Source organism: Lipotes vexillifer, unplaced genomic scaffold (assembly GCF_000442215.2).
Source record: "Lipotes vexillifer unplaced genomic scaffold, Lipotes_vexillifer_v1.1 scaffold370, whole genome shotgun sequence".
NCBI classification, from domain to species: Eukaryota; Metazoa; Chordata; class Mammalia; order Artiodactyla; family Lipotidae; genus Lipotes; species Lipotes vexillifer.
Genome location: NW_006772699.1, coordinates 2,838,576 through 2,855,176, shown reverse-complemented (window position 1 = coordinate 2,855,176; position 16,601 = coordinate 2,838,576). Strand labels below are relative to the sequence as shown.

Sequence of the window (16,601 nt, the reverse complement as noted above, 5' to 3'; positions counted from 1 at the left end):
GGAAGGAGAAATAAATAGCTTGTCAGAGGTCATGTGCTAATGAATGAAGAACTGGAACGTGATCCCAGTCTAACTGCCTTCAGAGCCTATGCTCTAATCATTGTACGACTCCAAGGGCATGGACTAGCCACAGCACTGTAAAGGGCAACTCCTACCCTCTCTTCAATGCTCTCTAGATGTAAAGGAACTGAATTTTCTGATAAGAAAAGGAAGTGGACCAGGGGCTAGAGATTGGATATTCACGTGGAGGCCTGGAGCTGTCAGCAGAGAGAGTCTACTATTCAACTGTAATCACATTCCCATCTCCCACCCTTTTCCAATGTGACAATCCAGTTCTGAATCCTAGAATGAGTCTACAGTTGAAAGGTGTTAAGAACAGGACAAGAACAAAGGAAGGGAGCTTAGGTCAATTACCTGATACATAATAAGTATTAAGGGGCAGTGAATTCACTTCTCTGTGCCTTAGTTTGCTCATCTGTAAAATGGCAGTGCTCAGAGAACCTACCTATAGAGTTGCTGGGCCTATAAGGAGACAAGCAGATCATGTATAAGAGGCTCTGTGAATGAGAGCCTGCACTGCTGCTAATAAATGTGAGTATGCACCGAAAGTGATTAGCCCGTAGCCAGCGCTGAGCAGGGACAGCTATTATCTATTATCATTGTGAACCACGTTCTTCTCTGGAAACAGAATCCAGAGCCAAAAAACCCCCACTGCTTTGGTGACTTGCACGTCATCAGGAGCATTTATTTAAACCCAGCTCTTAGTAATTTGGTGAAGGGAAGATGCTGTGATGTGATGCCCTTGGTCCTTCCTCCAAGAGGAAAGGTGCTGTCTGTAACCATGCCAGTGTTCTGCCTTGGCTATCTAACTACAGGGAACAAAGGGCTTCTCAAGCATCTGTACTCAAAGCAAGTCTCAATGCTCAGGCTTAGATTCCTTTTATAAGAAAGCGTTCTGCTTAGAATGTCATCCAAGGAGGAGCTAGAGCTTAATGTCCCTGGCTACATGAAACATGGCCAGAGGGCCAAATGGAAGCTGCCTGAACTCAGGGTAGGGACTGCCAAAGAGTTTAAGGGGAAGAAAGTTCAATTAGTGGTTTCTGATAACTAATGAGCTAGTGACCTTTTGCTCATTTATTTATTCAATCAGCAAAGCTGTACTGAGCACACAGGCCGTACCAGGCATTACAGATAAATGGTGGCAAAAGCAGATGCCATTCTCAGGGTTTGGGATTTATAATTTAGGAAAAGGGACAGGCATCATCAAATAATCAAATAAGTAATTGCAAAAATACAGCTGTGATCAATGCTGTGAAGGAGAGGTCTATGGTACTATGAGAGCAGGACTCGGCCAGGTAGGGCTTCTAGAAAGGTTCCCCTAGTGTGACAGTTGGGCTGGGATCCCAAGGTAAGAGGATGAGTAGGGGAGCATCCCGGAGAGATTCTTCATTCATTTATTCATTCTACTAATGGGTGCTTTATATATTATATCAATTCATCCTCCCAACAATTCTTTTATAGGTAAGAAAACTGAGACCTACACTAGAGTAGCTAGAGCTAGAAATAGACAGAACCAGGTTTTGACAGCAGCTATTTCTGCCTCTACAGTCACTCCTGCGGCCCTAACTTTCTGCTGATCAATAGAGCTTTCAGGGAAACTCCACGTGGCATGTGTGTAAGGAGTGTTGAGCCTGCGGTCAACCTTCAAAAACCCCTGCGTAGATGGTCAAATCCTGCCTTATCTCCACCTGCCTGGCCTTGGTCTCTTAGATTCCTGATGACTGGGTCCAAAGAACCTGAAGAGAGTAGTCAGAGGGAGAGCTTCCCTGCTGCTTTCAACTCCTTAATTGGCCAAGGCACCCCCTTCTATCCTTTGTCAACTCAAGGGTTTGGTGATCAACTACAGAGCCCAGTGGAAGACATCCTGATGGGCCCGACTGGGGATTTGAATGCAAACAGATGCCAGGTGGGCAGCTTGAGTGAGGTGGATGGGATGAAGTTCAGTGGGGAATGGAAACGATGTCATGACCAGAGCACTCCTGCCCACCTAGCCTAGGCAGTGGTCATCAGGACAGGATGAGGGCCCAGTGTTGCCATACCTTCTGAGTTTTTGAGAAGAGGAAAATTTTGATTTTTTTGTAACATCTCTAGATTTTAAAAATTTGGCAACCAATTAGAAATGCTTTTAAATACTATGCCTGCCAAATAGGACAGATTTTCATACTATATCCTGTGTACAACGTCTGGTCTAGGCAAATGTGGTCTTCCTAGATTACTATAGGATTCACATCTCCAAAACTTATGGAAATCTGGGATTCCCCATCTGTGTTTCTAAAATGGGAAGAGAAGAAAAGATGTCGGGAGAGAGAACCACGTGCCAGGCACTTTACCTGTAGCATCTCATTTAATCCTCAGAACAGAACGGAAACATTCTACATGGGGAAACCTCAGCCCGAGGACACTGAGTGATTTATCCAGGGTCACAGAGGAAAGAAAGGTAAAGCCTCCGCGGCCCTTTGGATCCGCAGCCCCATGCTACTACAATAAGTCATGTCTAGTGATGTTATAAATACTAACCAAGCTCAGGACAACCTATGGAACTATCTTTTTTTTCCCAAATGATAGTTCTTATTTCTGGAATAATGCTAAACTAAGTACCTAAAAATATTTGCAGTATTTTGCAGAGTGAATTTGGACTTGGGAGTCTCCGGTCTTTGACAGAATGTGTCAAAAGCCTTGAAAGGGCCTTGGTCGTTAACCTTACCGTCAATGCCACTTTGGAGGCTTTTGTCTCATGAGGAGATGCATAAAGATATATATATATATATATATATATATATATATATATATATGTCCAAGAATTTTGTCATTGTGCTATTTACGATAGAAAAAAGTTGGGAACAACGTAAATATTCAACAACATAGGATTGGCTATATAAATTATGGTATATTCTGGAAAGGGAATTTTATAGTTTCATTAAAAATTAAGTTGAAATACTTCTGTTGACATGGAATTCTTGTCAAGCAAAGAATAAATTATGAGCAATATGATCTCATTTTTGCAGAAACTAGGCATGCATAGAATTTGATCTATATATAAACACAAATATAAAAAGGTCTGGGAATATGTACAGATTATGGGAGTTTATTTCATTTTTTGCTTTGCTTGTCTGTATTTTATGAGTTTTTTTTGGTAATCGGTATGTATTATTTCTGTAATGAGTAAAAGTACCAATAAAAAAAACTTTGGAGGAAAAAAATGAGATCCTGAGACACACTGGCAAGGGAGTTCTTTGCTTCAGCCGAATGTCCCCCCAGAATCCTTCATATGATGTTCAAATACATATCTTTTAAATGCCTACAAAGAAGCGGGCATCATACATCTTGGTATCTTTTTCCCTTCAGAGCTGGGCTGGTGGCTGTTCTAACTACCAGCCCTGGACTAGGGCTTCGCATGCCAATCTTGTAACAGACGCAAGTGCAATTCACCAGCTCAATCCACAGCAAAACAGCATGGCGGGTCAGAGAACTCCAAAGTGGATTTGGGGGGCTGACTGTAGGAGATGGAAGGAGTTGAATCTGGGGAGACGGATAGGAATCAGAACAAAGAGGGTCTGAGCGTCAACAAGATACGCTTAAACTCTGTGCTGAAGGCAGCGGGGAGCCATCGATGGATATTGAGCAGGAGAGTGACCCAGCAGGCCTGGGTTTTAGAAAACAAAAATCTTACCTTATGTACATCTCTTCCCGATTATTATCTTTGTAGAAATTCTAGATAAGGGAGGAAAAACAGTGATGAGGTTTTTTCTTTGCAGAGCCGCAGGGGTGGAGGGCAATGTGATGAAGATGAGAGGAAATTGCTATGTACTACCTGGGCGAGATGGGAGCAAGAAATTTACTTTCCTCAATGCATCAAACACCTCATTCTGCCTTGAAAGTCACTTCCCTGATCCCTAGACTATAAAGGGACAGAGGAAGTATCTCAGCCATCACATGGGGGGGGGGGGTATATATATATATATATATATATATATATATATATATGTCCAAGAATTTTGTCATTGTGCTATTTACGATAGAAAAAAGTTGGGAACAACGTAAATATTCAACAACATAGGATTGGCTATATAAATTATGGTATATTCTGGAAAGGGAATTTTATAGTTTCATTAAAAATTAAGTTGAAATACTTCTGTTGACATGGAATTCTTGTCAAGCAAAGAATAAATTATGAGCAATATGATCTCATTTTTGCAGAAACTAGGCATGCATAGAATTTGATCTATATATAAACACAAATATAAAAAGGTCTGGGAATATGTACAGATTATGGGAGTTTATTTCATTTTTTGCTTTGCTTGTCTGTATTTTATGAGTTTTTTTTGGTAATCGGTATGTATTATTTCTGTAATGAGTAAAAGTACCAATAAAAAAAACTTTGGAGGAAAAAAATGAGATCCTGAGACACACTGGCAAGGGAGTTCTTTGCTTCAGCCGAATGTCCCCCCAGAATCCTTCATATGATGTTCAAATACATATCTTTTAAATGCCTACAAAGAAGCGGGCATCATACATCTTGGTATCTTTTTCCCTTCAGAGCTGGGCTGGTGGCTGTTCTAACTACCAGCCCTGGACTAGGGCTTCGCATGCCAATCTTGTAACAGACGCAAGTGCAATTCACCAGCTCAATCCACAGCAAAACAGCATGGCGGGTCAGAGAACTCCAAAGTGGATTTGGGGGGCTGACTGTAGGAGATGGAAGGAGTTGAATCTGGGGAGACGGATAGGAATCAGAACAAAGAGGGTCTGAGCGTCAACAAGATACGCTTAAACTCTGTGCTGAAGGCAGCGGGGAGCCATCGATGGATATTGAGCAGGAGAGTGACCCAGCAGGCCTGGGTTTTAGAAAACAAAAATCTTACCTTATGTACATCTCTTCCCGATTATTATCTTTGTAGAAATTCTAGATAAGGGAGGAAAAACAGTGATGAGGTTTTTTCTTTGCAGAGCCGCAGGGGTGGAGGGCAATGTGATGAAGATGAGAGGAAATTGCTATGTACTACCTGGGCGAGATGGGAGCAAGAAATTTACTTTCCTCAATGCATCAAACACCTCATTCTGCCTTGAAAGTCACTTCCCTGATCCCTAGACTATAAAGGGACAGAGGAAGTATCTCAGCCATCACATGGGGGGGGGGGGATCAAACACCTCATTCTGCCTTGAAAGTCACTTCCCTGATCCCTAGACTATAAAGGGACAGAGGAATTATCTCAGCCATCCCAGGGGGGGGGGGGGCGGTGCAATCCAGCTATTTGCTGCACTGAGGGATGCCAAGATTGAGGCCGTTAACTTGGACGAAGTCTACTATGAAAGGCAGCCCAGCTTGATCTTTAAAAGCCCAGACCCTGCACTCAGGCAGAACTGAGTTGGAATCAGAGTAATAGCAATAGAGTAATAGTAATCCCAACAGATCCCAGTGATGATAACAGATCATAACTTCTGATAGTGCAGAACTATCAGAAGTTATGCTGAGATTCCACAGTCAAAAACATTTAAGCCTGGCAATACCTATTCCAGCTCAGGGCTCATGTAGACCAGTAGTTGTCCTGGAATCCTGTGCATTTTAAAACAAGTCCTTACAGATTTTGAGCCAGGAGGTCAGGAACCGATCCTTGAGCCACAATTTGAGAAAACCCAGGTTTAATTCAATGCATCCATGTGCACCTGAGGCTCCGAGAGGGCGAGGTGATGTGTTCCAGGTGTTCCAGAGCATAGTCAGTGGGTGGCAGAGCCATACTAGACCTCCAGACACACCCACTCCATCCTGTTCTCCTTGATACCATGTTTAAGCCACACACCAAAATCTACCAGAGTCTAACTGCTTATAGACCTGCCTGTCCCAACTTTCTCCCAGGTCAGATTCTGACAGTTGAAGGTCAGTTTCTTCAACCAACTTCTACCTCTCCAAAGAGAGAAACTGCTAAACTCCTGGAAAACCCCTCTTCCTGGTGCTCTTTATGTAAATTGGGCCTTGTGGAGTCATTAGCAATGAATTCCTTTCTGCTGTAATCAGGAGTTTTAAACTCCCCTTAGCATTTCAGAAAATCAATGGCAATGTCTGGGCTGTTTAAAAAGAGTCCACTTAGGGAACCTAGAAAAATGGTACAGATGAACCGGTTTGCAGGGCAGACATTGAGGAGACACAGATGTAGAGAACAAACGTACGGACACCAAGGGGGGAAAGTGGCAGGGGGTGGTGGTGGTGGTGTGATGAATTGGGAGATTGGGACTGACATGTATACACTAATATGTACAAAATGGATCACTAATGAGAACCTGCTGTATAAAAAAATAAATAAAATTCAAAAAAAATAATACACTTTAACATAATGTTGCTGAATTGTAATGACTTCAGCATTCCTTACAGATATGTTAGTCATTTTCAAATCACTGAAGAGGAAGTGTATTTTAACTATAGAATTAAAAAAAAAAAAAGAGTCCACTTAGGGTAAACAGAAGACGCACAACAGAACTACGGGGACAGGATTTATATTTTTGGAACACTGGCAATGGCAGGGGGGATTGATGTGGTAGATGCCACATGGTCTTTTGGTCAAGTTTATTCATTTTAACCACTTTAGGGTGGGCTGGCATGGTGAGTATGCACTGTGGCTGCTACTAGCTGTCTCATAACCACATCTCAGTACATCTGAAGGGAGACTATTTGGGAGCTGGCCAATGGCAGGTCGTGTGGTACAGGGGTGAAGAGTCTGGGTTTGGGACTAGCTGCTCTGGTTAGCCTATCCCATAGTAATTTTCTATAAATACTAGTTATCAGTATTACTTCATTCTGTAAGAGAAGGAAGCAAACACACAGTGAGCATTTAACCATGGGTCAGGACTGCGCAACCTATGAAATAGGTACTATTATTTTCGCCATGGAACAGATAAGGAAACTAAACCTTCAGAAAACTTTCTTGACTTGTGTAGTCTATTAATTATCAGAGGTAGGATGAGAACCCATAGCCTATGTGACTCTAAAACTCATACTCTTAACTTCTTTATACTGCCACCTTCCTTCTTTGTGTGTTAAGTGCTAAAGGAAATGCTGTCATCCCCTGGCAGCTGCAGGGGATTGGTCCCAGGACCCCCAAAGACACCAAAGTCTGAGAATGCTCAAGTGCCTTAAATACAATGGTGTAGAATTTGCATATAACCTACGCACATCCATATACTTTAAATCACCTCTAGATTACTTATAATTACTTAAACAATGTAAGTGCTATGTAAAGAGCTGTAAATCCAATGTAAATGCTACGTAAATAGTGGCCAGCATGAGGCAAATTCAAGTTTTGCTTTTTGGAACTCTGTGGAATATTTTTTCCTCGTTATTTTCAATCTCTAGTTGGATCAGCAAATGCCGAACCCTTGGATAGGGAGAGCCAACTACAGCCATTCCCATTTCATATATATGATAAACTGAGGCACAGGGAACATGAAATGATTGACTTCAAGACACAGAGCTAGCAGATGTCAGGGCAAGGACACTCTCACGTTTGTCTGATTTCTAAAGCCCTTAGTGCTGCTTCCCTATCCAGAGCCATAGTGGAACCCAAAGCCAGACCTGCTTCCAAGACTCCGATCTGACTCAAGATGGGGAGAGCCACGCACATACCAGCAGGTTCACGGTGCAGCTCATGCGGTTGTCTTTGCTCTCGTCCGTCATCACGCCCCGGTAATCCAGCAGCTTCTCCAGGAGGCCTTTGACCAGGTTCACAAAGTTCTCCACGGACTTGGAGATAGTTGGGTGTTCTGCAGCACACTCCATCAGGCTGCGGCACAGACGGGAGGGCAGTGAGCTCGAGGCCAAGGGAGAAAGAGCGTGCTCGGGGGTCGGGTCGGGAGTCGGGGGCGGGGCTCGGGGAGGGTGGAGAACAAGCCAAACAAACAGGTGTATACAAGTTCCCCTGGTTCATTGGCTCATTTTGTTCCTTTATTCAATCACTTAACTCATTTATACACTTATTTGCCCATATAGTGTAGAAAGTAACTTTTTCCCCACCATCAAAATGAGAAAAAATAAAAATAAATTTCTACTGCGGGCAATGGTGTGGAGAAACGGTCACCTTTACAGACCCACATTGGGAGTAAATCAGTACAACTTTTTGGGGCAGCAATTTTCACAATATCTGTAAAAATTGTCAAAGTACATATCCTTTGATCCAATAATTCTACTTTGGGGAATCTATTTTACAGAAATAATCCCAGAAGTATGTAAGGATATATTTACAGTACGTACAAATTGTGTCTAATAGTGAAATAGTTGGAACTATCTTAAATGTCCAATTAAAGCATATTCTCAAAATGTGGCTCTATGAAGTCATTACAAAGTATGAGATCAATATGTTTTGAAACGAAAAGCTCCGTAAAATGTGTAGTTGAGAACAGTGAGTCTCAGAACAATACTTATGTTCTATTTAACCAACTCACAAAGAACCTACCACGTCCCAGGCATTATTCTAAACGTCTTACAAATTTTACCTCATTTAATCTCCCATCACAGTCTTATGAAATAAGATGTTTGCAGATGGGGAAATTAATGCACAGAGAGGTCAACTAACTTGTCCAAGGTCACACAGTTGGTAAATAACAACAGTCTGGCTCCAGCATCTGCTCTCAACCACCAAATGCTATATGTGAGTGGAAGCTCATGTCTACTTTTTTAAAATTTTATTTTATTTATTTATTTATTTTTGGCTGTGTTGGGTCTTCATTGCTGCACGTGGGCTTTCTCTAGTTGCGGTGAGCAGGGGCTTCTCTTGTTGTGGAGCACGGGCTCTAGGCGAGCAGGCTTCAGTAGCTGTGGCTCGCGGGCTCTAGCTCACAGGCTCAGTAGTTGCTCCATGGCATGTGGGATCTTCCCGGACCAGGGATCGAACCCGTGTCCCCTGCATTGGCAGGTGGATTCTTAACCACTGCACCACCAGGGAAGTCCCTGTGTGTCTACTTTTATGGGTCTCTGTGTGTTTATGAATGTGACAGATATGGTCAGGAAGGATAAACACCAAACTAAATGCACGTTGCTTCTGACAAGGGGTCTAGGTGGGGGAATAGAGGAGGACAACGTTCATTTTTCCACTGAAATGTGCATATAGTATTTGAACAATTTACAACATTTGTTGTAATAATAATATTCTAAATTTTAAAAACAAAAATTAAAATAGTGACATTCCTTAAGTACCTATCAGTTGCTAGGCACTATTCCAGGCATTGTGTAGGGCGGGAATGGGGAGAAAGATTAAAAAAAAAAAAAAAAAAGAAATATAAAAAGAATCATGCCTACCCTCAAGCAGCCCACAGGAGAGGTAGGGAGAGACAGATGGATTAAAATTTTGGTTAATGACTACTTCTTAATCACTTATTCTCCACCAGACATTGTCTAATCACTTTTTCTAAAGAAATGATCACAGTCATTCTGGTAAGTAAAAATTATTCCCCTCATTTTGCAGATGAGGTAATCAAGGCCCAGAGAAGTTAAATGTCCTTCCCAGCCATCATTCCGATAGTCAGTGGTGACCTTGGGAATCAAGACCATCACGGGTCAGTATTTTCCGCAGAGAAACATTGTGGTGTGTTCTCAGGCATCTTGAGTAGACAAGCATTTCCCAGGCTACGTCTGTTTCTGCCTACTCTGCCCGTAGCAGTTTATAAGTCCCAAGAGCTCCTAAGAGGGGGAAGGTGAGGAAGGCAAGGACTCTGGAGGGTCATTCTGCCCAGAAGCCAAGCCATGCTGCAAGGACGCGATGTCTCAAACTGTGGCTGCGATCAGACAAATCCATCTTCGCCATGGGAGAAGCACCTGTTCCCGGCTCTCAAGGAGAGATGGAAATCGCCCTGTGATTTAGGCCTGTCTGGCTCAGTCATCAGCTGTGCCTAACTCCTTCTGGGGTGGTCACTTCCAGCCTTGCTTTCCGTCTTAATGACAATGCAATGAAACTTTGTCCCAGTGTTTGGGGTGTGATTTCTCACAGCCTCCCAGGTAGAAGGCATCTGAGGGCCTGAGCGTGGCCAGACCAGTGGCTCTCTGCCCTGGTCGCATGGTAGAATCACAAGGGGAGCTTTTCCAAAGCTCAATCTCCACTCTAGGTCAATGTCTTTGTATCTTTGGGAATGGGAGCCAGGAAGCAGCATTTTATTTTTTCAGTTCTCCAGGTGATTCCAACGTACAGCCAATATTAAGAACAACTGGCTTTGTCTGCTGCTTTGCAGACTTCAGTGTGCTTGGGAATCACCTGGGCACTGCGTTTATTGATTCTGATTCAGCAGGTTTGGGGTAAGGCCTGAGATTCTACATTTTAACAAGCTCCCAGGTGATGCTATGTGGTTGGTCCTTTGAGCAGCAAGTGTCTAGAAAAACAAAGTCTTGGCTTTCTTAATCTATTTTTTAGCCATAAGGTAAGAAAAGTGCTCATATGGTCTAGGGTTGGAGAGGTAGATGGGCAGATTGGTTTGAAATCACCCATCCGTCCACCATCTATCTATCCATCTATCTGTGCACTCAACATGTACTCTTCTGGGAACTAGGGATTCAGAGATCTCAGAAGTAGCAATTCACTGACCTCCAGGAGTTCACCGTCTAGCAGTGGAAGTGGATATAGAAATAAAAACTAACTGTAATACATGACACTATCATTTATTGAGTACCTGTGTTCCAGATGTTGTGCTAAGCTGGTTTTACTGATTATCTTGTTTAACACTCACATAATCTTCTTGAGGTAGGCATTGTTATCACCCTCAATTTGTAGGCTAGGCTCGAGGCCCATGGGGCTGAGTTCTAATCTCCATCCTGCCAAGGTCACACAGCTGTTCCTCTCCTTTGAGCCCAACAATGGAATGGAAGTGGCAATGAAAAAGAGCTGGGAGACTCTCGAAGTGATGCAATAGTCCCTCACTCGGTAGAAGGAGGGATGGCAGAACACTGGCCAATCCGCATCTACGCTCCCGCCTTGGTGGGGGCTGGAGGGAGCTCACACCTCCCTCGAATAGACCTGCATTCAGTATGGGAGGCCTTCAGAGGGAGGGAGCCCTGACCCACACCTTTGTCAGTGCTTATTGGACTGGACTTTTCATTTATTCCTTTAAAAACTATGTATTGTGTGCTTCTTATGACAGGTCCCCTTTCAACTGAACTGGTCTGAGTGGGATCTGGTCCCCAGAACACACCTTCTCTGTCCCTTTCAGGCTTCCAGCCCCCGTGCCACTTTTAGAAATATTCCCAAGCAAATGGAATACCCCAGGGTAGAATGTGTCTCATTGCTTCATTCCGTATGGGACTCTCACTTTAAGACAGATGTGGACTAATGCGAGTGGGCTCCAAGGAGAGCTCTAAGGATGGGGAGGGGCGGGATGCTGTGTAAGGCTGTGCACTGCATGAGAGCACATGAATACTGAAATGGGAAGGGAAGCCCTGCTCGATTCACAAAAACACCATCCAGTTACCAAGCCATGTGCCCACAGAACTGTGTCTGCCCAGAGTGGGCCCTATGTATCAGTGGAGGCCCTGAATGAGGGGCTGGGAAGAAGGGTTAGAGGAGCTGAGGTTCACTAGTCTGGAAGAGGAATGATAGGTAGGCTCATGGCTTCAAATAATCACATCAATATCCACCTGATCAATGATAATAATAACTACTATTTCCAGATTACCTACAAGGTGTCACAAACTGTGCTAAGCACGTTTCATGATGTGTCTTGTTTCTTCTCAATAAAAACTCTAGGAGTTGGATGGTATTTTTATCCCCAATTTGCAGATAAGGAAACTGAGGCTCAGAAAGTCAAAAGGAAGGAAGGTCCAGGGACTTGGCCCCTGGATGTTCTCATGGGGTCCTGACTCTACAGGTTGGGCTTGATTAGTTTTGCAAAAATCATTCACGCCTCTGTTTCAGGAGGAAAATAATGAGCTGTTTTTAATTTCCTTGACCTCTAAGGACTCCTTTTATAAATAATCGCTCAGGAAGGATTTGAAAATCCTGCTGATCATCTGAAGACTGGCCGCAGGGCCCCATCCGCTTATAAAAATGGAAACTGCCAGCACCAGCCCTGGTTTCACTTCTGGTCAATATTTAGATTCTTCCTTTCTTGAGCTTTAAGAAAAACATTAACTCAGGCAAAATGTCATCTCCCCACTGGACAATCAGTCTCGACACCTGCCCGAGGAGCAGATGATGGGTTGCTCCGCTAGCCCAGTGGCCTTTGCTTTCTAGGTGTTTAGTGATGGTTGTGCACAGTGACAGGAGGGGGTGAGGGCAGCTGGGACGGTGCTGCCTGGGACTCAACTCTGTCCACTGGGCTCTGCCCGCTGGGCAGGGGAGAGAGGGTCATTGTGAGGGTCAGAGAAAGACCTTCAGTCTGCTTTTGTTGTTAAAGTTAAAATATTCCAAGAGGACTGGGGAAAGAATTCAAGATCAGGTATATATCAGAGAATCATACAAATCAGGGAATCTACAATTAAGAGGGAATTTGGGGGCTTCCCTGGTGGCGCAGTGGTTGAGAGTCTGCCTGCCGATGCGGGGGACGCGGGTTTGCGCCCTGGTCCGGGAGGATCCTGCGTGCCGCGGAGCAGCTGGGCCCGTGGGCCATGGCCGCTGGGCCTGCGTGTCCGGAGCCTGTGCTCCGCCACGGGAGAGGTCACAACAGTGAGAGGCCCGCGTACCGCAAAAAAAAAAAAAAAAAAAAAAAAGGGAATTTGGGATGTGTGAGTCACATTCCTGAACCTTGGGAGAAGTCCTCACTCTTATCATGGTGTCAGAGATAGAAACTGGGAGTTAGGTGAGGGATCAAAGGAAAAAAAAAAAAAAAAAAAAAAGGGAATTTGGGATGTGTGAGTCACATTCCTGAACCTTGGGAGAAGTCCTCACTCTTATCATGGTGTCAGAGATAGAAACTGGGAGTTAGGTGAGGGATCAAAGGACATTCCCTGAGCTTCTACCTGCTGTGTGCACATGTTTTATAGTTATTCACTCTTCAGTATAACCATAGGAGGCTTATTACCCCCATTTTACAGATGGGCACACTGAAGCCAACGATGGTGCATGATTGGTCCAAAGTTGTGCAGCTGCTAAGTGCTGGAATCAAGATGGAAATCCAGGGACTTCCTCCAACGATATACTAATGGCCAATATGCACATGAAAAGATGCTCAACATCAGTAGCCATGTAGGAAATGCAAACTGAAGTGACAATGAGATTTCATTTCACACTGATTATAGGATGGCTATAATCAGTAAGATGGATATTAACAAGTGCTCAGAAGGATGTGGAGAAATTGGAACCCTTGTACATTGCTGGTAGGAAGCTAACTGGTATAGTCACTTTGGAAAACAGTCTGATGGTTCCTCAAAAGGTTACATACAGAGTTGCCATTATGACCCAGCAATTCCACTCCTAGTTATACACCCAAGAGGACTGTAAACATGTGTCCACACAGAAATTTGGATATGAACGCTCCAAGTAGCATCATTCCTGATAGCCCAAAATGGAGACAGTCTAAAAATCCAACCGCTGATGAATGAATAAACAAAACGGGGTATTTCCAAACAGTGAGATATTATTCGGCCATAAAAAGAAGTGAAATACTGACACGTGTTACAGCATGGGTGAACCCTGAGAACATGTTATGAGAAAAGAAGCCAGTCACAAAGGACCATGTATCGTATGATTCTATTTGTATGTGATGTCCAGAATAGACACATCCACAGAAACCCCAGAGAAGGGGAGGGGATGATGGCTAAGGGGTATGGGCTTTCTTTCGGGAGGTAACAAAAATGTTCTACAATTGACTGTGGTAATGGTTGCACAGCTCTGTGAATATACTAAAGGCCATTGAATTGTACACTTCAGGTGAACTGTATGGTATGTGAATTACATCTCAATGAGCTGTTAAAACAACACAGTGTCCTGAGTCCAAGGCCAGTGCTCCTGGGTGCTATCCACTGCCCGCTGCCTCACCAGGCCTGTGCGCTGGGTTCAGTCCCAGCTTGTCCACTTGACTAGCTTGGCCTAGTTTCCTCGGACAAGACATTTCCCTGAGCTTTGGGGGCCACCTATGTGAAATGGGATCAGAGAAAACGCTACTAAATGAGACAATACAGGGAGAGCGCTCAGCGTGGTTTCCATAAATGTTGGTTGTGACCAATATCTGTCAAAGATTGAGAAAGGAAAAAGGAAAAGACAGCAAAAGTTATTCCACCGCTAAGAGATAACAAGAGTGAACAATTTTGGTGGATTATTTCCCTCTCCAACACAGCAAAGTTTCTTTTTATCTGACCCGTCCCATCGATATCAAAGAAACAGCCACTGCAGAGAGAGATGTGAGATTTCTTCCAAAAATGGAGCCTCTCCCATACTCACGAGCCTATCTCCAGGGGAGGACAGAGCCACTGGAGCCCCCTGGAGTCCTAAGCCCTCCGGCCTCGGGCCCACCTTCCCGGCTCCTCCCATGCTGGGCGCTGAACTTACATCGACTCCAGCAGCTGCATGTACTGCTCGTCCCCTCGGCCCCCTTCCACCTCGTGGTCCAGCTTGAGGATGATTTCATTTTCAAACTGAAGAAGCAGGAGATGAAAATCAACAATAACATTAGAAGGCTGAATGCTGAAGTTAGTCAATTCATTTTTTTAACCAAAACTTAGGGAGCATATATCATCTCCTAGGTTCAGTGCGGAGCACTGGGAATGCAAAATGGAACAGGATACTACATTTGCCTTTCAGCAGTTCCTGGAGAGTGGAGAAGTGCCATAGATGGTAAGTGCTGGAGCAGAGAGATGGGCATAGGAGACAGAGAGAGGAGAGTCTACAGGGAAGGCTCACAGCCCATGTCATTTGACCCTGTTCTCAAGTTTATCTTGAAATTTTGCAGGAGAATGGAAAGAGAAAGGGCATTCCTAGCAGAGGGTATAACATGTGCAAAGGCACTGAGGGATGTGACAGAGCACTGATCTTCAGGGAATGGCATGTTGTCATGAACACCTACTATTTCTGCCTGCCTAGCATTCCTTTCTCTATACTTTGGTAATCACATCAACCCTAATCTCAGTTTGTGAGACTCAGGTGGGCTGACCATACCTCCCTAGCTCTAGGTGTGCGTACATGACACAGGCCAAGCTCCTGATCAGTATCTTTCATTATCCAGACCCTACAATTAAGGCCCTGATCAAGCCAGTGAGACTGAAATCTGAGGTTTTTTCGACACTCTTAGGAAAAGGAAGTCTTTCCGCTTAACTTGAAGATGGAAGGTTTTAAGCCCGGGGCTGCTGGAAAGGACCACAGTGAAAGAGGCTGCAGGCTTCCCTGGTGGCGCAGTGGTTGAGAGTCCGCCTGCCGATGCAGGGGACACGGGTTCGTGCCCCGGTCCGGGAAGATCCCACAAGCCGCGGAGCGGCTGCACCTGTGAGCCATGGCCACTGAGCCTGCGCGTCCGGAGCCTGTGCTCCACAGCGGGAGAGGCCACAACAGTGAGAGGCCCGTGTACCACAAAAAAAAAAAAAAAAAAAAAAAAAAAAAAAAGAAAGAGGCTGCCTGAGAGTGACACCACTGTAGTGGAAAGCAGAGAGGAAGGGATGGAGAGAGACTGAAACCTGGTGCCATTTTTGAGCTCCTGAATCCAGCCATACCTGAAGCTGTCATATTTATATGAATTAATGCCTCAGAGAGTCAAGTCTGGTGACAACTGTAATGGTCAGAGATCAGACTAGCTAAGTGACCTGAAAGTAAGTATGCACCTACACACCAAATCTCATAACACTGAAGCCAGAGGGTATTTTGTTTTCCTACTTTCAATGTCAAGAAGCATTTCACCCAGTTGAGTTCAACATTTTGAAGAGCCATTTGTTGTCTCTCTTACATGGCTGTGATGCAAAAATGGTTTGTATACTGTTTTAATATTATGCCTTGATGAGTCCATCCAAATCATGCAGTCCACCCATCTCCCTTCTTACCACTAGATAAGAAACTGGCACTTAGAGAAGGGAGGGAGGTTCTTGGCAAAGCTCAACAAGGTCCAGGGAGCCCTTGGGTGCTCCTGGATTCTAACTCAGCCCCTTTATCCTCAGTCCTCACAATAACTCCATGAGGTCTGGAAGTCAAGGATCACCTTTAAATGCTATAATGCATGAAAAACAGCCAGCCCCTGCTTAGCACCACCCTCAGTAAGTGTCAGTTATTATTACAGATGAAATAGAGGCCCAGAGAGTTTAAGTGGCTTGTCTGAAGTCTCAGATGAATGGCAGAGACATTTTGGCAGGCTCTTTCCAGTGCACAAAGGATCAAGCCCAGTCGAGTTGGCTGGAATCTTTCGGTGACGGAAGGCAGAGACCAGATTCACTTTCCCTCTGCTTCACATATCATCCGTGGAGCCGTTGTTCCCTCACTTTTGTGGGCTAAGGGCCAAAGGTAAGGACCAGAAGCTTGTGCTGATACAGCTTGTGCTGAGAAAGAATTTCCTGTGAGTTTCCACAGTTGAGGAAGATTTATGGAAGGAGATACCCAGGCCTGGAAAGACGGGTAGGATTGTGATAAATAGGAAAAGGAAAGGCATTCTATGTGTGT

The 16,601-nt window shown here is 44.3% G+C and overlaps 1 protein-coding gene across 1 annotated transcript in view; it reads right to left on the bottom strand.

Moving 5' to 3' along the window:
* DOCK2 (dedicator of cytokinesis 2) overlaps positions 1-16,601 on the bottom strand; it is a 424,501-nt gene that overhangs the window by 40,318 nt on the left and 367,582 nt on the right. The window contains exons 34-36 of the mRNA XM_007447828.1: positions 14,514-14,599; positions 7,676-7,832; positions 4,923-4,963 (exon numbers count right to left, since the gene is read on the bottom strand). Coding sequence (XP_007447890.1) covers positions 4,923-4,963; positions 7,676-7,832; positions 14,514-14,599 — 284 coding nt within the window. The remainder of the gene's footprint in view (positions 1-4,922; positions 4,964-7,675; positions 7,833-14,513; positions 14,600-16,601) is intronic.